Here is a 25,244-nt window from a genome sequence, read left to right as displayed (position 1 = left end):
CTAATCATTCTGTCTTTTACATGGCTCTGGGAAGCGAGGGTGCTGATCGAACCACTCCCAAGATTTTCATTGGAGGTAAGTGCTGCGTACAGGCCTCTTAAACACCCCTGAAATTCTGGAATTCAGTTGTGAATAAATGGATAAATGTATTAAACAAAACGGGATGATCTTCACTAATTTTTTTTTGCTTTTAAAATTTCTCTGCACCAAAATGACCTCCATTTTTTGTGAACCCCTTTTTTTTTGCTTTTCAATTTTTTCGGGAGCAATATTTTGTTTTAGACAGAGGGTTGAAAAGTTTTGTCTTAACCGTCGGGTTCGTGGGGGGGGGGGGGGGGTAGTAGTAAAGCCTTCACGGTCATAATGGTATATGAACAGGCCAATAATAATGAGGCAAATATTTTGAGGGGCTCAGATATGGCGTATTGAGCAAAATTTATTTAAAAAAAAAAAAATAAGAAGTTGCGATCCAGCGAGACATATTTATTACAAAAATCAAATTTTGTGATAGATTTTGACATAATATTCAGTTAATAATCTCATTCAGCCCGAGGCTCTCTTTCCTTTTTCCCCGGGCCGTTTCTCTTTTTTTTCATGGTCTCTGTAAGCATCGTAGCAACCGTGAACCGAGGATTTGTTCATGAGCATATCTGGACTAAGCTCTAAGCGGCGGTAGTGTGAGGAGGGGGCACAAGATGGCACGTGTGACAAAAGTGTTGCTTAATATAAGTCCTGAGCGAGAGAAGCGAGCGAGAAAAAAAATACCTGTTCATGAGGCTTCGAGATAGCTTGAAACATGACATTCAGAAAATTCCGTAATACATGTACCTCATGGAAAATTTGGGGGCCACCGCCCCACCCCCCCTTCCATCTGTATGCCAGCTGTGCTATGCACGATCGAACTTCATCGATAATAAATCAATTTTAAACCTTACAAATGACCGCTATTTTAAATCAAAATTAATCGCGGGTATATACTTTAAATACATACCAGGGGCCGCAGAACGGTTTTAAAAGTGGGGGGGGGGGGGGCGGCTGGCTGACCATGCAAAAAAAAAATCATAATCAGTTGGTCAATTTTACGTTTCTGTACCGCGGCTTTAGAAAAAAGTTCTGGGGCTGAAGCCCCCAGCCCCCGGTTCCGCGACCCCTGCATTACTTCAGCAAATAACATATTAGTTTTTTAATGCTTTCCATTTCGTTGCCTTCTTCATTATTCTTTTATGTCCCCTCGGCTGTGAAAACAATCATCCCCTTCCCCATTGTACGCTGTGCTTCAAAGTAAAGCTCAGTACATGAAGGGCCCTTACAGGGGCGTTATATAGAGCCCTTAATTTGAAGATTAAAAATGAAGTTTAAGTTAGCGGAGGCCAATTAATCTTTCGCGCCCAATTCAGCTCAGATATTTAACACTGATATGTAGTATACACATGCAATGTTGTATAGAGTATGTTTTTTGAAGGGTAAATGCGAACATTGTAAGGCCTCTTTGGTTTTTCGACAATGAATTAAGCCCTCTTCCTGCAAATCAATGCATTATTTATATAAAAGCCTATAAAATGTACCACTCCAAGAACATAATGATATATGGAAACAACTGAATTGTTTAAAACTGTTTTTTATAATATAGACAACGTGACACGGGCCGGTCTACGTGACAAATGTTCGGTGGTTGGTATTTTTTATACAGTGATTACCTATCATTTTTAAAACTTTTTATGATGTGTACATTATGCGGAATCGAAGTTGTACTTTGTAACTTTTTGAGGAGCCAGTTTATGAATATCATAATCATCGGTCTTATCTACGGTATATAGTGTGTATGTGTATAGAGGGATGGTAATCTACATGATCTAACGGCTTCCTCAAGTTTAATATTCTCGCACAAAACTTGATCGAAGGAAAATACAATTCCAGTATTCCACTATGGGTTTGGCGCTAGTATTGATTTATATACTTTCATGTACACACTGTAAGTATTAGAACAACTTATTCTGTGTTTAATGAATCAGTTTTTACTTATATTCTGTGTTTCTTCGTTCATATTCAATTCACCAGGGGCCCGTTGTATAAAACTTTTTACCTGAGAAAACTCAGGTTGTTTTTATACCGGAGTTTTTGCCCTGTGTTAAAGTCAGTGGCAGAAATCAGACTAACCTTAGTTTTCAGTTTTTACCAGAGTTTTATCAGGTAAAAAGGTTTATGCAACAGCCCAGGTATTCCTTGAACTGTATTAGAGTAAATGGGACCGATCATTGAATTTTGTTTTTTGCTGTGTTGGCGATATTCAAATTATGAAGTTGAAATTAATGTTGAAAACTTTATATATATATATTGGTATTTGAGAAATTCAGAGATACCTCAATATTTCTATGAATATAATATATATATATATATATATGGGGAGAGAACAAGAGAGAGATTCATATTCACATGAAATAAAGGAATGGTCCTGGCTGAAAATGATTATATCTTAATACATATAAAGAAAAATTCACTGAGTAAAATACTGAAAATTTTATCAAAATCGGATAACAAATAATAAAGTTAGAATTTTAAATTTTAGCAATATTTTGTGAAAATGCAGTCGTCATGAATATTCATTAAGTGGGCTGATGATGTCACATCTCCACTTTCCGTTTTCTTATCACATCATAGTAAAATCATGATTTTTTTCATTATTTCATACTTGTGCGAATAATATGTCTCCCTTATAATGAAATAAGTTGCGGCAATTAAATATCTACTGCACTAAATCAGTTGTCAATCCAATTTCTCTAGTTCTTGAAGGAAAAAAAGTGACTAAACATCATCAGCTCACCTAATGAATATCATGACGACTGTTTTTACAAAATATTGCTTAAATTTACGATTTAATAACTTTGAATTTGTTATCCGACTTTGATCGAATTTTATAGGCATTTTGCTCCATGAATATTATTATACTTTCTTTATTAAGCTATACATTCTTTCAGCCCGGGCCAACCTTTTAAAGAGTGGGAGGGGGCGGGCGAGATTCCAAATATTATCGCTAATGTCCTTTTCGAAATGTTTGTTAGCTCTACTTCCGGTCACTGCCAGTCCACTTTCCGTCCCAGTATGGACATCACCTTCTGAAACGTTCTTTGTTGGGCAGAGTGGTGCATCATTAAAGTGCTCCTTTCGAGGGAATCCCATTGCTGTTTACTGGTTAAAAGGTAAATGATTTATCATAATCCTTATGATGTTATCCGATAATAATGAACATTATAAGACTATGCGCACACAACCTGCTACTCGAAAAAAGAAATAAAATGAAATACATATCAGTTAAGGTTACAGCGTCAACTTTAAACATGACGCTCCATGCGCATTTTGTGAAAAGTTGACACTCCAGAGTCGAATATGGTCAAATTTATATTCATACTAAATATAGTTTCCAATCGTGAAACAGATCATGATGAGTCCAGAAAACAATGATAGTGCATATTTTAGAGATATTCGAAGAAAAGGAAAATCACTATGGAAATCCAGTGTTTTATAACAGTGTATAGGGTACTTTACAACTGCCATGTTGGAACTGTAATACATTCAGGCTTACAGCTTCAGCAGTCTTGCAAAGACTATTTCATGAACTCAAAGGCAGACAATGATGTTTCAACAGTAGCTTTATCATCTTTGTTAAAGGACAAGTCCACCCCAACAAAAACTTGATTTGAATAAAAAGAGAAAAATTCAAGAAGCATAACACTGAAAATTTCATCAAAATCGGATGTAAAATAAGAAAGTTATAGCATTTTAAAGTTTCGCTCATTTTAGCAAAATAATTATATGAACGAGCCAGTTACATCCAAATGAGAGAGTTGATGACATCACTCACTACTAATTTTGTATTTTGTTATATGAAATATGAAATATTTTAATTTTCTTGTCATTGTCATGTGAAATGAAGTTTCATTCCTCCCTCAACATGTGGAATTCCATTATTTTAACATTTTGTGCTTCAGGCAAGGAGGTCCTAACCGTCAAATTCGTAAAAATTGAAATATTGTATAATTCAAACAATAAAAAACAAAAGAAATAGTGAGTGGGTGACATCATCGACTCTCCCATTTGGATGTAACTGGCTCGTGCATATAACTATTTTGTTGAAAATAAGCGAAACTTTGAAATGTCATAACTTTCTTATTTTATATCCGATTTTGATGAAATTTTCAGCATTGTGCTTGTCTGATTTTTCTCTATTGATCCAAATCAACATTTTTCGGAGGTGGACTTGACCTTTAAGAATCTATATCTTCACGTGACTGTTTTTCCAACGAAACTTTAACCTAAATTCCTCCTGCATATGCCGATAGGGGTTATGGAAGGGAACCCTAGCCTGATGGGTTGGTAGAATAGCAGCACCCCCGAAGGGTGCTAACCCGAGGGGGGGGGGCACTTACATTGACGAGTGGATACCATGCGCGACCCCCAAAACACGTAAAAAGGATGTCTTTTTCACGATAGGGCACGTTACGTACGTAACGTGATAAGGGTGTCAAAAACACAAAAATAATGAAAAAAGGGTATCTATTTCGCTAGGAAATTACGTGTTTAGGGTCCGAATTGCGGGGATAATAAACATAAATTAAAATGTTTTATAAAGGATGTCCTGTTTGCCCGAACACTTCGTGTTTAGAGTCCAATTTGCGCGAGGTGTAGAAGGTGGGGTCGTTCTAAACCAAATAAGGTAAAGCCGACGACCGAAGGACCCGTTATAACAATTAAACATTCCTGTACTTGTTTAGGGGTTCATTTCAGGGAATATTTGCCAAGAGTATCGTTTTGTTTCCAATACATGTTAAGGGTAGGGTTTCACACGCCAATACTTGTTAAGGGGTGCATTTTCAGAATATGGAAATTACGTGTTTAGGGTGCTTTTCGAGACCCCATGGTCGCGCATGGTATCCACTCGTGAATGGAAGTCCCCCCCCCCCCCCGGGGTGCTAATCTTCACGGTCGAGTCGTTCCTTTCGGATCTCTAAAATATTTCCATTCTTGGAATATAGAGAAGTAAAATATTAGTCATTTCTTGAAGGGGAGTCGCTACAGACAGCAGTGCCGATTATCACGTGGTACAAAGAGGAGATAACCACCCGGAATGAAGGATTTGAGTTTGGCCCAAACTTCTCGCTGTTATTTGAGCATCCTGGGATATCAGATACCGGGAGATACCACTGCAGGGTGTCGAATCATCAAGGGATCCTCAGCTCAAACCATACGGATCTTACAGTGTTAGGTGAGGTACATGAACTCATCGTTCATCTAGAATAAATTAATGGTGCAGTCTCGATAAAGTGGACTTTTGTTCAACCAAATTCCTTTCAGATGCTGCCATCTGTTAAAGTCTCACGATGGCGGATCTCCTGCCTTCCTGACTGCAAATATTTTCAACAATAATTACGACTAGAATTATTGTAGGTCTGTTTTTCATATCCATGTGCTGTAACGGTTTATATATGAATATAAATCATGTGTAATTTGTTAGTGTATAGTTTTATGGGAAGCAAAATAAAACGAAATCACAAACTTTAGACTCGTACATGTAACATGGAAGAAGAATAATTCTTACGGAATGACTTGCACTTAATAACATTTTGTTTCTTCTCCTTAAGTTCAAGAATCAGATGAGGTTGACAAAGTTGAAGCCGGAGATGACGATACTTATCTTCGGGTGACCCAGTGTGAAAGAGACCAGTTTGATCAGGATTCACCATGTATCATCAAAGTCCACCCAGACCAGGACATCCTGGAACTTGATTGCATCGTAGAGGGCGCCCATCAACCTGTTCTTCTCACCTGGCATCATGCGGGTGCACTCCATATTTCCCTGAACACCACATCTTCCAGAGAGAAAATACTGGAAGATGGAACATATCTAAAGAAAATTTCTCTGAGATTGCAGACTGAAGAGATGGGATCGGAGCGAAAACAGTTTATCTGCTTGGCTCAAGGTCCCAACGCTACGAAGACCGTAAACGTCACTATCATGACTATTCAATTTGAACCAGGAATGCCTGAAGAAGGTATGTTAAAAAGGTCCATGATGATTTTTCTCTACTGTCTGAAAAAGGCAAATTGATGAAATGCTTGTATTGGTTAGATCATTGTTTTATATCAATGCTCAGGGACGCCACAAAATGTTCTCCCCATGTAAATCGGTTCAGACATCTCCTTTTTTTTAAATTGATAATAACGAAATGAAAAAAAAAACAAAAACAAATAAACAACATAGATAACACATTTCTCTGCAGATAGGCCAGACTTATTGAGTGATACACTGGAATTAAATAAAGTACATGTACGGCAACGTAAATTTGATGGAATAACAAATACATTAGAAAGTAAAAAAAAAGGAAATTTAGTTGCCACCTTATAAATAATAATAACCCCCTCCTAAGTGAGAAAACCCCACTTTCAACTATCAAAAGTATTTATCAAAGTATAATTTGTACAAATCAATTTAACTTCATTTTAAAAACTCTTTTAAACAGCGGCAATATCAACTTTTACTTTTTTTTAATAGCTGATGTATCGCCTTTGATCGGAAAGGAGACAATGACAGAGGCGTCGATACTGAAGGGGGGGGGCAGGGGATTATCGCCTCCTCAATTAAAATATTGAAGTAATTTTTTATATTTTCTTCACTTTGCCTCCCCCATCCCCGTCCGGAACATGGATCAATTACACTCCTGGCAATAAGGATGAGTGGGGCAAAACAAGAACAAAAATATATGAATTATAACGATTTAAATGAAATCAGAATGAAATTACAAACGTTACATGAACTATAGGTCCATTATCAATAATAACTTTTAAGATTTTTTCTCGATACTTTGTCTTTATATATTAAACTTTCTTTGTTTTGTATCGTGTGTATATCAGGTCCTTCAACAGTGGGGATCGTCGTAGGAGTAATTTTTATTCTGGCGGTAATTTCTGCGCTTGTTGTTTTTATTGTCTGGAAAAGGTTTATCAGGAGACCGAGGGAAAAGGCAGGTAATTTTTTTTATCATTATATAGTCTAAAAATGTCGTTCCAAAAATGTTTTATCAAAATTGTCATGACAAAGAAAATGTTAATAATAAAGAAACTGTTTTTATGTATAATAAAAATTGCGCAATATAAGTGAACAATTAATTTGTACAGTTTATTGCACAAAGCGATATAGGGATACATAGGGGGATATATTCAGTAACATTTTATAAACAAACAAACATTTCAGAAACAGACAAACACTGATGTTTACAAAATCAATGTTAGGATATTTCGCTTTGGACTGGTTATCTTTCAATTTCTTCATTCAGAATTTCATCGTATATCATCTTAAGCCATAAATTATTATTAATTTTGTTTGTTATGAAATATTTACTTTCTATGCAACTCAAGAGGAAAATCAAGAAGCAGAGGAAAATCAAGAAGGAGAGGAAAGTCAAGAAGGAGAGGAAAGTCAAGAAAGACAAAAACTGCTTGGTACGTATCCCAGATTCGAGAAGTATAAAAATTATGAACCAAACTATCTGAGCAATATTTGGGATCTTTTTCTTGTACTTGAGTAATATTAAGAGAGAGAGAGAGAGATAATAATAATAATAATAATTATACTTGCTTATATAGCGCTTAATACCTACTTTGGCACAAAAAAGGTGAAGGTTGTTCAAAGTATAAACTTTTTTTGATACGCACTGTATATTCTTATGATTTATATTGTTCGTGTTCTTCTGTATTCACTTAGAGCAAAACACGAAACAAATGAACATGATGAAAGAAAAGCGAGAAAAGGTTTTGGCCTACAGACCCCAGAACAAGACCACGCCTACTTCAGGTGAAATGGAGGAACCTCCGCCCGTACACCTGGGTGTCTTCGGCCTATCACGAGCTGGAAAGTCTGCCTTCATTAATTCTTTGTACTTTGCTTTGAAAGGTAGGCCTATGACAGGTTTGGAATGAAAATGTGGATATAGGCCTATCAAACAAATAATATGTTTCATGGTTGTAACTTTCCCCCATATCCACTGTTTGCAAAAAACAACAACAACTTTTGTCAAGTGAAAATCATCATTTTGTAAATATGTTTTAGATAAAAAGTTTCACCTACATTTCAAACTATATTTCAAGCACATGCCCTGAAGAATGTGAAGAATGATTCTTCTCCTTTACGATGATACACAATAATCATGAAAATTGATGTAAATTTAGAGCAGCGATGACCGAATTGAATGAGGTGTTTAGTTACGCATCAACCTCATCAAAATATGCAAAACCTCTTTATTCATAAATAACCGGGGGGGGGGCAGTCAGAAGTATTGCTGTATATATATATTTTTAACATTCAAATTCCCTCCATTTGTTCAAAGAAAATGCATTGCTTTTCCTTAATAGAATCAATGTTAGTCCATAGATATATTGATGAATCGTACATGCATGCATTATATTTTTTGTCAATAAGCTTTATCAATTTCAAATTACAAAAATTGCGGGAGTTGGTCGAATGTGTACTTTCTTGTTGAGTTTAGGCAAGCGAGATAATGCATCGAAAAATATATCTGCTCTCTTTATTCACATATGAAAATTATATATATATATATATATATATAAATAAATAAATATATATATATATATATATATATATATATATATATATATATATATATATATACATATATAATATATATATACATGTATATTTAAACAGGGGAATATTCGCCTATCGCCGACGAGTCGAACGAAGAAAAACAGAGGACAGAGTGGAGAGAAGCTAAAACCCTGACTCCCTTTATAAAAATATTGGATAATAAAGGTCTAAAGAATTACAACAATCACGTCATTCCCGAACTCATAAACCAGATCAGTAAGTCATCGTTGTTTTCTTATTTTCTTGCCGGGGGGGGGGGGCTGTCTGTACTTCTGTGGGTTTTTTCTTCTTCTTTTTCTCGAAAGAAGAAAAAGAGGAAGAAACAGAAAGGATTGAAAAAGAAAGAGCATGCAAATCTAGATTACTTGGTCGTGCGCGCAGTACAAACGTTTTTGTAATAAGGTAGGGGTGTACAAAAACGTAATATAATGGACATCTCATTTTTTCTTCTTTGCATGGTCATCCCCCACTTTGAAACCATCACATTATGAGTCAAATATCTCGGTACGATGTTTTTTTAATATAACCAACGTGACCGAACATGGATGTTTTCTTTAAGTTACTATCTATTCATCTATTTATTGCAATTTTCTATGGTATTCATTCATTCATCCATTCATTCATCCATTCATTCATTCATCCATTCATTCATTCATTCATTCATTCATTCATTCATTCATTCATTCATTCATTCATACATCCATTCATTCATTCATTCATTCATTCATCCATCCATTCATTCATTCATTCATTCATTCATTCATTCATTCATTCATACATCCATTCATTCATTCATTCATTCATTCATCCATTCATTCATTCATTCATTCATTCATTCATACATCCATTCATTCATTCATTCATTCATTCATTCATACATCCATTCATTCATTCATTCATTCATTCATCCATTCATTCATTCATTCATTGTGACTCATTCATTCATTCATTCATTCATTCATCCATTCATTCATTCATTCATTCATTCATTCATTCATACATCCATTCATTCATTCATTCATTCATTCATTCATTCATTCATTCATTCATTCATTCATTCATTCACTCATTCATTCATTCATTCATTCATCCATTCATTCATCCATCCATTCATTCATCCATTCATTCATTCATTCATCCATTCATTCATCAATTCATCCATTCATTCACTCATTCATTCATTCATTCATTCATTCATTCATTCATTTATTCGTTCATTCATCCATTCATCCTTTCATTCATTAATTCATTCATTCATTCTTTCATTCATTCATTCATCCATTCATTCATTCATTCATTCATTCACTCACTCACTCATTCATTCATTCATTCATTCACATACATTCATCCCTTTATTTATTCGTTCATTCATTCATTATAACAAATCTTTCTATCTCTCTTACAATATTTGTATTCGTATTTCAGGAGGAAATAGAGGACAAGTCCCACATAGGGTGGTACAAAATGGTGATACCGTGGATTGTCCCATTCTGATATGTAATTTCAGGTAAATATTTATATAATATTGACTGGCCTTGAGGGGAACATCAAATATATTGCCAGCAAAAGAATCATATTGGCCCGAGTCTTTAGACGAGGGCAATATGGGTCTTTTAAGGGCAATATATTTGATGTTCCCCGAAAGAAGAGCCAGTCAATATTTTTATTATCATCCAAATCAGATATCTAGAGCAAAAATCGTGATATTGGTGATATTTCTTTTTAAAATAGTTATATTGTGTCTTGTTAATATCAGGGTCTAGGCTCTGCACTTTACCATTATGACGTACTTGCAAGCGCATGGATCCAGTGATTACTTTATTATGACGTATATTGTTGGCGTGCAGATCCTTATGAAGCGTATCTCTTTATACGCATCCTCAAATGCCCGGATGTGAGACCAGGGAAAATACAAAGGTATATTTTGCGTCGTCTCTGCATGCAAAGTAAATATGCGCATTGAGACCAAGGAAAATACAAATAATATATACCTATCCCTTCCCGATATTTATGAAACTAGGGCAATATGGTTTTGTAAATGACCAGCTCAGATGTCTGATACGGGTGATAATATACATTATATTTTGGATGATTATTTACTGTATTCATTATTTTCATTTCATTACCGGTCGGACTCTTTACCAAGGTTATAGAGTTTGGTAGCAACTTGAGAAAAATCACTTGCTCCATTTATCTCACAGAATATAAATCATTTTGTGTTAGTTATTGATGGCATTGAATCATATTTCATATTTATACCGTAGTAAAAAGAATAATACAAAATGAACAAAAATCGAATTCTTTCTAATCTTATATAGTGGAGAGAGTCGTGGTGATAATGCTGCCGCGAATTTTATTTCGGAGTTTACAAAGAAAGTTCATCAACTACTTGGTGAGTATAATGATATCTGATATTTCATAACGATGATGCAGGCTGCATTAACTCAAACTTGATTATCATATCATAAAGTAAAAAACAAATGTTTTTTTTCTCTCAACAATAAAGATATGACCGATATCTGGCAAACATGTTTTCGTTCCACCACTTCTACTGTGTATTTTTGCAACAAAAAAAAAATCAGTAAACGAGTTAAAAGGGACCAGAACTATAGATCACTGGAGTACTGAAATTGGTTTCAAGTTAACATTATTTTAATTTAGACCAAATCATGAGGCACTTTCTTTGTCTGAATGGTACCTAACAAATCTTGCACCTAAAATTATAAAAAAAGATACATTTCATCAAAAGTGTTTTTTTCTTAAAATTCGAACACGATCGAACAGTAAAACGTGCTAAGAAAATTATATGCCTTCAATAAATTTGGTTTATCTTTAGGTCGACGTTTGGTCGTTGTCTTGACACACAAGGATGAGCTGGCTACAGATGATGAAACATATATGAGAGACTGGCTTGTCAAAAAGTGTGAAATACCTCCTAGTCATGTATGGATCTTTGAAAACTACACGGAGGCAAACCATGAGGAGAACGTTGTAAAGACTAATGAATTTCTGGACTTTCTGTTGAAGTGTGTTGAACTGGCCGAACAAAACGTCAACTTCAGACACACGAACGAAACCCAAACGCCCCCCAGACCGCTCCCCCAAACACGCGAATGGAAATGTATTATTTCGTAAGCGTTTCCCCCTCGGAAATTAATATTTTGTATTTTCTATCAATTAATATTTTCGATTATTGTTGAATAATGTATATAGGACTATACCCAATAGAAAAAAGAATGGGGAGGATATAGGTCTATGGGAAAGGTCAAGAAATTATATTGTTTTCCACCGTTTTTACAAAAACTGTCACTATGGTTACTTTTTCACTAAAGGGATGATTAACCTCTTCCAATCTTTTCGTTTTTAGAGTGAAAATTTTCCTTCATTTTGGGGTTTGCACTGTAACCATTAAATTTGCAAACCGTTTGAGCCCTGGCTGTATCGAGGGTTTAAATAAATTATGCTGTATGGTTTGTTTTATTATTACCCGAATGTAATTTAAAAATTTGAACAAGAAAAATAGAGGAAAATCTTGCAATGGTGAAAAGCCCCTCTTTTTTTACGACGGTATTTACAAAAACAGCCGTTTTAACCTTTTTTGTACCAGCTACATATAGGTGGTTTGAATAAAAATTAATAAAACGACTGTTTTCGACTCGCCGTACGGCCGCCGTAGAACATGTGACCAAGGTATAAATTGGCTAGTGTTGCTGGAATTCTGGAGGAGGGAAGTTCATGTTGACTCTGTGTCAGTACGAAAGAAATAAAGGACATATTTTACCTTTATGAAATGTATAAAAGTTGTAAAAATGAAAGTTGATAAAAAAATATTACAACCTCTAGTGGTGCGTAAGTAAAGGGTAGAAATGCACCCTGTCTTAAATGTTTTTTTTAAACAAAAACAGAAAAATATACAAAATAATTATATTAATGAAGGTTTCAGCAAAAATCAATCAAAGAATCTATCACGTGCGACAAGTACAAAAAAAAGTCATTTTTCTCAGAGAATTGAACAAGTTTTTAGCGTTTTAGCTGGCAGGTGCAGTCGAAACCTCGCAATTTCAGTTTGCCGCATCGTGAGACAACAGATTATTTCTTTACTCAGAAGTTTTTAGCTGTTTATTCAACGTATATCCCATGAAACATCATTTCCTAACTGCTTTAAAAAGAGACATAACGATTGAAACATTATTTTTAATTTCCTGTACGAGTAAAGGTGTGTGTGCATGTATTGTGGGGGAGGGGTGCGGTGTACATGTACGCCATTATGTTTGTTAATTATGTACAAGCAAAAATCCGTTTTATTACATTGTATTGTTCAATCTTTTTATGTGAACTTATACTTGTAAATGTAATGTACTAGTAATCGTTTGTAGGGGACAACTCAGATAAGTAGGTATATAGACCTACTTTTGTTACCCCCCACTGTATATATGCATAAATGTACATATTGGTTGTACTCTTATTTTTTATTAAAATGACTGTTGAATTCAATAATTCAAAATCCAAATTACTTACATCAAATGCCATATGACTATATGGGCCAACTGATTGCTCATGCATGACGCCACATGCAGGTGTGCTAATAAGTCAATGGTGAACCCCGCCATAAAATACACTTTCTTCATGCCGAGTGATGAATGTAAACAACTCTACACCACAAAAACTCCGGTGTTGCACACCAGTCAGGAATCTATATTTATCCACACCAGACAAGTGTTAAACAACACCAGTTCCGCTTTGGTCTAACACCAGAAAGGTGTTTATACAACACCAGTAATCCAGTATCAAAACAGCCTCGGTTTGATTCTAAACTGCACAGCAAAAACTGTGGTGTTAACCGGTGTACATAGAGGACCACACCAGTTATTTTACACCGCTGTTAAATTGGTGGTGTTATTTGACACCTATAGGTGTTATTACAACACATTTGGTTGTTACATTTACACTCTTTGGTGCTATGTTCAATCTCTAGGGTGTAATTTTAATACCTCAGGGTGTGGTCCAATTGGTGTCAGTTTTAACACCAGTTTTTACAGTGTGGTGTTGTGTCAATACTTCTCTGGTGTGGACATAGATTCCGGGCTGGTGTTAAATCAACACCGGAATTTTTGCAGTGTACCATGTCCAGTGAACCCGGAGAAACAAACTTTAGTGAATTTTATCACCAAACTTCACAATTAAGTATCTAAAACAAGGCAAAATTTGAGCACCTGAAATCTGCTATTTTTTCATGGGGTTCACTAACTTCTGAGCACAACTGTATTACTCTAAATATTTGAGGTACATGTATGATCAAATTATCTGAATCTATTCTCCTCTATCCTTCCATGGGCGATTCCATGCTAAAAAATCAGCTATATTTGCAACATTTTTCAACCTATTGTCCAAACTAATGAAGAACTTCAATTTCTTTTGTGTTAATGATAGAGTACTACTGGATAGACATGAAGAAAATGACAACCAAAAAATATGCTGTCCATAGGTGAATTAGAGGTAAAAATGTTGGGTGTCGTACATGAGACATTTTTGAGTCCCGTATATTCGACACACAACATTGTTGCCCTTAATTCAGCCATAATCACATATTTTTTGTTAGTAATCAGTTTTCCACATGACTATGCACTAACTTTATCATTGACTAAAAATATTTTTTCATTGCTCAAGCAATCAGCTAAGAGACTAGAAATTGTTGACAAAATGTCCCGTACGACACGTATGGAATCGCCCCTCATCATGATTTTGGAAGCATCCTACTAACTAGCCTCCTCAAAAGTAAATAGCTAAATAAATAACTAATGCATATTAATGTTTTTAAACTTATGATTGATCAATAAAAAAACAACATGCATAACAAAGGAGTACGGTTTCATTCATTCATATTGTCTGTTTATTGATATAATATATTTCAAAGATTTTTTTTACATGATCAGGATTTATTGGATTATCAGTACAGGGTTTCACAAGATAGATGTGAACAAATCTACAAATATCCATGGGACAGACATTTTTCACATTCCTATTCCCAACAAACATAGTTGAAGTCGGAGAAGAATTTTTTTATGGACATTTTGTCAAAATCAACACCCCATTTCAGTTTTTATTTGTAAAATTAACGCGTACTATAAGTTTGTTTTTACTAACCATAATGCACTGGGGTACATACTAGGGCACACATGGATCAACAATCAGGTACATCTACATGTATGTATTTGATTGTATTCTTTTGTGAAAACGGGTCTCATTGATTCTTCAGGGTGATAATTATGAATGACACCTTCAATCAATCTGATACATGTACTTGATTACATTCTTTTGTGAAAACTGGTCTCATCATACAATCTATGTATCTACAGGTTTCACGATAGTTATAACTTTGATTTCAATCTTTTGTGAGAACGGGTCTCATTGTTTTTACACACATGTGTTTGATTGCCTTCCTTGGTGCAAACAGGTCTCTATGTATAATGACCATAGTTTATCAATTCCATGGCTTATATTTTAGTTGCCACTTTATTCTCAACCAGAAAAAAATATGGACTTAGTTTATAAAAATCTTCAGAGAAAGTGGCAAAGGAGACATTTGTCCTGTTTCATTGACCTTACATACATATAACATTCAATAAAATTTCAATACATACAGTATATATTTACTCTCACAACAAAATAAAAATGTAATGTATTCATCATCAAAACAGTCAACAAAACACTACATTTCAGTGGCCGCGGAACGGTTTTCAAAGTGGGGGGCTGACCATGCTAAAAATCACAATCATATGGTAATTTTTACGTTTTTCTACATGGTCTTGGAAAAAAGTGGGGGCTGAAGCCCTCCCCCGGTTCCGCGGCCCCTGCATTTGAGTTAAGCAGTCTACAGTTAGACTTTATACATATTTAATAACCACATTAGTTGACCTTATTTCATTAATCATCATATATCAAGGTGGTGTGTATATTGTACAATAAAACCAATAGCAAAAAGGCTAAGCTAATGTTAATTTACACCATCCCAGGAAAACACCAGAAGTGTTGAAACAGCACCAGTTTAGAACCAAATCAATATTATTTTATCACTGACTGTTGTTTAAATGCATGTCTGGTGTAAGCCCAAACTGATGGTGTCGCAAGTTTCTCTGGTGTTTTCCGGCACAGGGCTGGTTTTTGGAGTAAGGTTTGTTGCATTTGAAATAGACTGATCTTACATACAAAAGTTCAATAAAACCTTACAAAAGTTGTACGTTGTAATCCCTTTACCCATTTAAGTCAAACACATGTCAATCAATGATGTCCACAGAAATTGGGATTGGGAATTTATATTGCAACAATGAAAAAAAAAAGGCATTTTAGATTAGTACATGTAAGAATGTCATCTGAATGACCAAATAAACTGCATGCAAAATATCAATCCTACCAAAAGAAGGAAAAAATGAAGACGAAACCTCAAATAATAATACAAATTTACAAATGAAAGTAGGTGAAGTTGTTAAAATGATGTTAATTTCATCAGACTGTAAAATAAGAAGTATGGACTTCCTTTGAAATCATTTTTGCCCACTTCTTTCATTATTCCTGTGTGTTCAGCCTTATATAATACAATCAATTTAACTGTAAGGCTACAGTATGACTTAACAGTTAACACACTATAAAAAAGTTATGATCAATTGCAATCTCTGTCTTCAAGATAAAATTGATTTCAATATCCTGTTAGAACAGGGCATAGAAATGTAAACAATAGATTTGATTTTTAATTTTGATGAAACCCAACTAAAATAATAAATGGAGATAAAGGAAGTACTATTCATCTCTTCGGTAGGCCAGTAAAGGTAAAGTGCTCCTTTAAGAAACTGCACCAAGCCACTATACATGTAGGCACTTAGGCAGGAATATCCCCTACATGTACTAACATTCTATCAAATGGCTTTTACAAGTGAATATTTCTTCATCTTTTGATTGTCAGAAGGGTGTTTAAAGTGCAAAGTAAAAATGATTCTTGGTGACATCTCTGGTGGAAATTAACACGTACATTGTGCACTACAGGAATCACAATATGTGTAACATCTAAATGTAAATGAAAAACTTCGTTTGTTTTGAAGTTACATCATGGCATGGATTCACATGTCGATTTGAATGTACAGTAATATGGTCTGAAATCACAGTTAGTACACATTTTATTCATAAAATGAATTGATTTACACTGCACATGTGCAGTATAATTACAAGCACAGTTTGTCGTAAGACTCAATTCAGGTGCTTTGTTATGTTACGAGTTAAGAAGTTTACTGTTTAAGTATTTTATCAAAATTAATAATGATCATTAACAATGGTGTGAATTTAGCAGCATTGCGCCTGTATTGGCATCGTTCTCAATTACATGTATCATGTATGTACAATGTCGTAAATTAGCATAATACATGAAATCTATATAGCAGGGATTCAGTTTCACGGTGAGCGAGAGCGATCACTATAGCTACAGCTTGCTTTATTCCATTTCAGGTAGGGTGATTTATCACTCGCCTCAGCGATTGCTACTAGTGTCAGTCAATGACCAAAATGTTATAGAGCCAACCTTGAAAAACTCATTCTCAGTCAGGTAAGAACCCACAATACACAATTACATTGTGAGCAATAACACACATAGCAAGAATGTTAATAATTAATTGACATAAATATTGCATATATTTATATCTGATTTTGTGTCTTCTTTGGTTGTGGGTTGTAACTTAGTGTACATTCCTTCATCTACTTTGAAATCAGACAAAAGAGCTCCCCTTGTATGACAAAGAAGAGCTTTTTGTAGTGCTCCCCTACTGCTCCCCTTTAAAGTTTTAGGAGCTTTTCATTGCCCCCCTCAAAATTATAAAAATTAGTTCCTGATATAGTAGTATACTAGTAAACTGTGGGTTCAGACCATGGATTCAAAAACATGTAAACTTGAGCCAATAATGTTGGAAGACAGGACAAAACAAGGCAAAAGTTGTTATTGATACAAGAGGCACATATGATTGTTGCCAGTACAATGTTACCGATACTACGATACAGCGTGTGGCAAATGTAAGTACATGTATGTAACCCTAGATGTTTACAATCTACATTGAATTGGGTACCATGTTGTACAAGCTTGATCGTTCACAATTTCACTTTAATACAAAGGAACCTTGGGGGTGTTTCACAATGATTTAAGTATGACTTAGAGTCGCACTTAAATACCGAGCTGCGTACGGTATGAAAGGCTTGACCGCATTGGTCAGATCGTGTCATGAGGACGTGCACTAATGCGTATCTATCAAGAAGATCAATTGCATATCATGTACGAGTCGACATTTAAGTGCGACCTAAGTCATACTTAAATCTTTGTGAAACACCCCCTTGTGTGAAGAAATAGAAGTAATGCCGTTTCAAAATCAATAACTTACACACTGTACATGTTGTACCCCAAAATTGATCAAAGGGATATTCGAGCTCAATCAATGACTGATAAAAGCATTTTCCATCTGGTTTAATTGCAACATTCTACAATTTTTCTTCCTTTGAGCTTGTGAAAAATTACCTAAAATTGCAAATATAGGGGTACGAATGTAAAACCACTGCCAAAATGGGGCTGCATTCAGATTCTGCATTCCTACTTTGGATAACAATACACATTTCCATACATGTAAATGTACATGTCCATCTAGAGTGCTAACATTGGGTAATACATGCATACATTTATCTAATAACTAATGTACAGCATACATTAAAAATAGACAAAAAACAAGATAAATACATGAACCAAATAGGTAATACATGAACATTGTAAGCAAGAACATACTTGTGTAATTTGTTCGTAAATCAAAATGACATAACTTGCATCCGAAGCATTGCTAATTTTGTAAAATATGAGGGAAAAGGCACATTGTCAATTCTTACATGTACGTAGTTAAATGCAGATCTTTTACATTTAAGGTGCAAGAATCTTCTAAATTTAAGGAGGCAGTGTTGCATGAAGAAGAATTTGTACACATTAGGAAGAGAAAAATAGGACAAGAAATCTCAAGCCTGGATATGAAAATGTCCATATGTTAATCAGGGTTCATTTACTACATTTTAAGCTCTGTAAAGCATTTAGTATTATCCCTGGGGGCTGTTTCATAAAGCTGTTCGTAAGTTAAGAGCGACTTTAAGAACGACTGGTGATCCTTTCTTACGCGCTAAACCATCGCCAATTCAATATACCACTTACCACAAGAAGGGATCACCAGTCGTTCTTAAAGTCGCTCTTAACTTACGAACAGCTTTATGAAACATCCACCAGGACAATCAAAATATGTACATGTATATATATATTTTTTATTCTGTGCAGCAGATTCATATATTTTTAATTTTTAGCTTTCACTTTTCATATAGAAATGACCATATCTTATTAAGCAAAACCAGAGGCTCTGATTAAGAATACAATGAAAATAGGCAAGGATTTACAACTGTTCATTATCTCTTGCCAAACACTGTACCAAACTTGTGTTTATAAAAGTTATGTGTACATGTATGCATGTTGGCATGACAATGAAATGTTACATGTATTTTTCTACTCCTCTTCCATATTGGTCTACATGTACAGTATTTTTTCTTGTTTTTGCACAGTGTTAATTGCATTAGTTAAAATGCTTTAGTAATAGTTAAGACCTAAAATAATGCCCATAATTCATTTAAGTGTTCATGCTCATAATTGCTACCATCCGTCGTGAAAGTATCATGTATTTAAAAAAAAGCAGACAACCTACATACACAGAGCAGGGTATATCTGAAGTCTAAGGAAGAGTTGATTCAAATCAATCATAACTATGGAAAGCCAATTGATTTACTATCAAAACGTCTCCCTTTGTAAATAAGATGTGTCTGCCTATTGGTCAAATACATGATGCATGGGTGAGAGTTTAAGAAAAAGGCCCCTCTTGTGCCAAGCCAGGAAGAAATCATGGGGCTCAGTGGATAAAACTCTGAGTGCATCGTTTCAAAACAGCACTACATAGTAGTTATTATACGCTTTCACGTTTGGATTTGAATAATAATATACAGTTCTTGTAGTATAGCGCATATCACATAATGAATAATGTCCCTATGCACTTCCAAATTACTAAGATTACAGCGCTCACGCATTTCAAGGAATAAATTCCTGCCAGGTACCCATTCACCTCACCTGGGTAGAGTGCAGCACAATGTGGACGAATTTCTAGCTTAAGGAAATTACGTCATGGCTGGGATGAATGAATGAGTTAGCAACAGTTATAGCGATTGTTCTCAAACACCTGAAAACCATGGAAAAAATTGCTCAACTTTCATAGTCCAACCTTATCCAATAGGGTTTTTGTGAAACAGGCCTCCCAAAGTCTAGCCAAGTAGAACTTTCTTGAGCGTGTTTCGTGGAACCTGGACCTCCTCCTCCGAGTCTGGATCTTCACTGCTGCTGTACGACTCTGAGCTGCTCCTACCGCTGGGAGGTGAGCATTCCGGGGAGCACAGGTACTGCATCAGAGGAAGCCGATACTTGCCACAGAAGTCCACAAATTTGACGTGCTGGAAGCGGGCATTGAAATAAACACCTGCAGATATGAGAATACATCCAAACATAATTAAAATTAAAACCTAAATTACCAGAATTTAGTTCATGACACATTCAGTGTAACCCATGATAATAATCATTCAAGGATATTATGGTTCTAAATCATGCAGCCGTGTGTTGAGGAATAACCGTATGAACTTCACTAATAATATAAAAAAAATTATTTCTGATCCCTGCAGCAATGTTAATTTACAACGAGCCTTTTTTCTTCCTCCATAATCTTTTGGGTGGTTTAAGTTCACTACGTTCATCACTTTGAAAGAATCACGGTGAAGAAAGGGGAGGGAGAAGTCATTCACTCCTTCCAAAGCGCTGTCCATGCTTTAAAAATACAACAACAAAAGTAAACCCAGGCAAGAGCACTTTGTCACCCAGTACCTCAAGCTACAAAGCGGAATTTAGATTCTGATAAAAAGGAATTCTATCACGATAAACAGAGGTCACTGATAACAATGTTATACAACTAATGTAGGCTGAATAAATGAATTATCAGCGAGGCTGTTTGTTTTGGGAAATATGCAAAGTTCATGTATGTAATCATGAAGGTCAATCATTTCAGGACAAGGACATGAACTCTGCAGTCTGACTGCAGAATGCAGCTGCTATAAAAATTACACTTTGGAACACAAATATTATCAAGTGCATGTGTTCATAGAGACTTGCAAGTAGTAACATCAGATGGATATTGACATTCGGCTGAAAGTAACCTTGTGATTGCACATACAGTCAAAGCTGTATCAATGACATCCTGGATATCTTGTACTCTTGTTCTATTTTCTTGTATCCAATCGAAATTCACAATCAAGTCTTTTCTGACAAAATGAAGAACCTGGGGCCGATTGCACGAAAGGGTCTTTCCAAGGACCGTCTTTCGTGTCGCCCATCTTTTATCATACGCTATAAGCGGGGTGTTTCTGAAATTTATGATAAGGAATAAGATTCGTTAGCTTGCTTTTAAATCAAATTTTATACAATTTCATGATATATCACATCATTTTATACATACATATTTTGTTTATTTTAACGGACGAATGAAATATGTTTGCAGATGATTTATTTAAAATGAGTTTCGCATGGCGCATCATAAAAGATTGGCGACACGAAAGATGGTCCTTGCAAAGACCCTTTTGTGCAATCGGCCCCTGATAGATATCAGGCCTAATAAGAAAAATAAACAACAAAATAAAATATATTGGCCTGAAATAAATAAATAAAAAACACAATAAAGAGGAAAAAATATGACAAATAAGTGTTAGAATTAGGATCTACCAAAGGTAAATCCACAATTTGCCTTTCTCCACCCAGGTGTTAATACCCGGTAATGTGAAAGCCTATTTCTGTATATATATATGTAGTACTATGCCTAGCAATTTAACTTGTATTACTCCCTAGGGAGTGGAAAAAGTGCATGTACATGTATTGGTGTGTGGGCGAGCCAGGATCTGATAACTGTTGAAAAGAGCAATTAAAGACATAAATTGTTACAATGTTCCGAAGTATTCAGTGCTGTTAACAAAGGGGAATCATAATCTTTTTAAATCGAACCAGTGTAGGTCTAACCTATTAAAACTGAAGTTTTAACCGTTCAGACAATTGCGTATCTCACCATTGCATTTTGGATTCAGGCAATGTCTAGCCGAATCCAGGAACCTCATAAGCTCTCCAGGCAAATCTTCTTTGGTGTAGTGAACATGATTGTTTTTCACGCATCGTGCTGCTAACTCTAGGAGGGTCGGTGGGTTCCACGTCAGGTCACGGACAAAGCGAACGACCAATGGGTTACCTCTTAAGCTCAGCTCACAGAGCTCAGTCAATGTGATGATCTCTGGTGGCAGGATGGTTAGTTGGTTGTTATGTAGGCTAAGTGATCGAAGCTGCTTGAGCTGGACCAGCTCAGCCGGGAGGGAAGTTAGACGATTATCGCACAGCACTAAGGAGAGTAGGTTTGGAAGATGACCAACATTCGGCGGGAGAGTGACAAGATGGTTACCACCCAAATAAAGATGTTGTAATCTGTAAATGAGGCAAAAAACAAAACAAAATAATAATTATTCATAATCACGCATTAAATTTTAGTATTTGGGCAATTCCATAAAATGATTAAACTTTTTTGTACGTCCGTCCCCCATTTTTCTCAAGTTATACTTCACTTCATAAACTGACCAAGACTCATTGTCATTTGACAGCATTACAGGCTGTAAAAGAACCAGAAATCAGAGACAGAAAATTTCATGAAGGTCCCACACAAAGGGGTCGGACGTACATCTACATATTTTATGGAATTGCCCATTTGATACATAGTAATTTCTATCTATAAAGTGTTCATGGCATTTTGTAACATCGCTGATCTAAGGTACGTAATAACAAAGCGGTTCAAGGATCAGACCTATTTGCTTTGTTGACAAAAGAATCAAGGGATCTACACAAGATTGGTCTGGTATTAAAGAAACCTTCAATTTTCCAACTTTATATCAACCACTTTTTGAAACCTGCACACGCATTAGGTGTATGAAGGTGTAAAAATAAATAAAAGCACTAACATTTATGTGATTTCTATCTTTGTTAATGTGTCTCTTATGAACGCGATGAAGGAGTAACTTACATGTCGTACTCGTGTGTCAATTAAAAAATATCATCATGGACTCCTCAAGCCAAGGCTATACTTAATCATTAATATCCACTCCACTATTCAAAATGATCCACTTTCAGCCATATTTGACCGAGGCTCCTTTTCTATATTATAGGCCTACCTAGACCAAAAGCTTCGGTCTCTGTTAATGTCGGTTGTTCAGCTGAACTCCGTTGGCTTCACTCACCAAATATAGAGACCGAAGTTCTAGCGCGATCTGTACAGGGGACTCAATGGCCATATGTTCATGTACTTAAGATCGGATAAAACAAGGAAGTGAATTTGCGCGACAGCTGAGGTAAGTCACTGTTTTTGTTCCTTTTAACTTGATTTTTCTCTGTTTTTTGGCAATTAATGCATGCCAAGAGGGAATATAAATTTGCAATTTGGTCGCGTTAATTTTCAAAATTTTTATTACAGACAAAAATTGAATAGCCCTGACGGGGGGATTTTGCATTGCAACTAGTAATGGTCATGATGGTGGCTGCACGATAGCGAGCCGTCTGTGCACGAGGAGAAATAAAAAAAATGTTTAAAAAACTCCTCGAAACAGACGGCTGCCAGCTGTCGAGCTGTCTAAGGCCTACCATACCCCGAAATTAAAAGAATGTACGGTAGGTCTACCTCACCTGGATAACCTTTCAACTTCTGGTGGAATTTCTCTTATTCTGTTACCGCCCATGTGAAGGACCCGTAGAGAAGCAATTTCAGTCAACTGTACAGGAAAGTTAAGGAATAAATTGCCACTAAAATTGAGAGTTTGTAATGATTTACATGTTCCGAATTCCTTTGGTAAAGAGTCACTATTCAAATGATTGTTTTTGCACGTTAGAATCCGTAAATGTGTCAGTTGTATCAACTCATCTGGCAGTTTCGTTATTCTGTTTGTGCTCAAATCCAGCTCGATAATGTTCAAAAAGTTATTTATTCTTGCAGGAATCGTGGATATATTGTTCCTACTGACGTCAATAATTGCTAGTCTCTCCTTGTGTTCAATTAAATCGTCAAAAGGAAAAACATCGATGCCTTTTCGGGAATACATTGCGACTCTTTGATTGTTGTTCGATTCGGTTCGCGACATGTCAGCGTCGGTTCGTCTCGAGCGAGGTTTTCTTCGCATCCCACGCCTTGTCCTTCGGCTCAAAGCAAACTCAAGCAAGCGCTGGCCCTCTCAGAGCAGCCGAACTTGATGACAGACTCTTGTTGAAGTTGTGAGAAAATCCATGTTAAAAATTTGTGCAGGAAGACAAACAACGAATTTTAAAAATCGAATAGAGTGTGATGAATTTCACCAATAATATATAACAAATTGCTCCGAAAAGATGATATTCAACAAGGAGATGTTGGACCACGGCGGATGAGACGAACCGAAAATGGGCAATAATAGGAAGCCAGTCTATGAATCAGACTGTAATTTATCGGTAGCTGATTTATGTTCTTTAAAATGAAAGACATTCCGAATTAAAAAATGAAATTATTTTTGTTTCGAATAGAATATACAGTAAAATCGACAATATGACTCTTAATATGTATTCAGAGACCGAATATGCCTATGAAACATCCCTTAAAATGTGCGCCACATTAAGTTTTGTGAATACCGCATTGATTTTAAGACTACTACAACACGGTCACTTACGAAATCACTCGCTCGAAGCATGATCACGTAACGATGACGTCATGAAAGATGACGAAGCAAGAAAATGGGTCAAATTTCATAATTGAGGAATAAACTTTGATCTCGAGACTGTGTATATTTGATAGACGTACCATCCGGCGTACCATATGGACCCGACTGATCTTAGCTTGATTTTGACTATATTATCTATCATTGTAAATGTAAGAAGATTGAAAGAGAAAATAAATGAAATGAATTGAATTGAAAAATAAGAATGAATCAGCGGAGCCAAACAAAAAAATGAGCAGTGGGCGACGCGCGACTGGGGCGCGGTGACTTAATCCGGATCCAAAACGATCGAGGCAAGGGCCGATGCCTGGCAAGCTAGGGGGGGGGCTTCCATAATGATCTACATGTTTTGAGGGGATAACATTATAGGATTTTACCTTGAATTTCAAATGGATGCAGAATCCAGTGTGACGTTATTAGCTCCTATATTACATCAATTTGTCACGATTTGAATTCGTGCATATAGGGTCAGGCTTTGTGTTTTTTCCTGATCGAGGAAATTCAACCCATTCATGCCCCTGTATGAGGAAATTCCTGGGGTTTCCTCTAAAACTCATATCATCATGGTAAGGGCCTCTATGCAGGTGAATCCTGATTCACGAACCAATCATATTATGCCATGTTCTATCCCGTGTTCTATCATTTGTTAGACTTATAGTAGGATTTTTCCAAAGGGGGC

At 35.7% G+C, this 25,244-nt stretch overlaps 2 protein-coding genes across 2 annotated transcripts; one reads left to right on the top strand and one right to left on the bottom strand.

The window, feature by feature from the left end:
- The first annotated feature begins 20 nt into the window (after positions 1-20).
- On the top strand, positions 21-7,971 carry LOC121419702. The gene is made up of 4 exons (XM_041614161.1): positions 21-75; positions 5,060-5,260; positions 5,637-6,047; positions 7,757-7,971. The coding sequence occupies exons 1-4, from the start codon at positions 21-23 to the stop codon at positions 7,969-7,971; spliced, it is 882 nt and encodes a 293-aa protein (XP_041470095.1).
- An 11,958-nt stretch (positions 7,972-19,929) lies between these two features.
- LOC121420855 (leucine-rich repeat-containing protein 58-like) lies at positions 19,930-24,256 on the bottom strand. The gene is made up of 3 exons (XM_041615471.1): positions 23,511-24,256; positions 21,859-22,265; positions 19,930-20,232 (listed from the first exon to the last, which is right to left on the bottom strand). The coding sequence occupies exons 1-3, from the start codon at positions 23,999-24,001 to the stop codon at positions 20,021-20,023; spliced, it is 1,110 nt and encodes a 369-aa protein (XP_041471405.1). The 5' UTR covers positions 24,002-24,256; the 3' UTR covers positions 19,930-20,020.
- Between the last annotated feature and the right edge of the window lie 988 nt (positions 24,257-25,244).

This window comes from Lytechinus variegatus, chromosome 8, assembly GCF_018143015.1.
Source record: "Lytechinus variegatus isolate NC3 chromosome 8, Lvar_3.0, whole genome shotgun sequence".
In the NCBI taxonomy this organism is placed as follows: domain Eukaryota; kingdom Metazoa; phylum Echinodermata; class Echinoidea; order Temnopleuroida; family Toxopneustidae; genus Lytechinus; species Lytechinus variegatus.
This window is presented reverse-complemented; position numbering and strand designations above follow the sequence as displayed.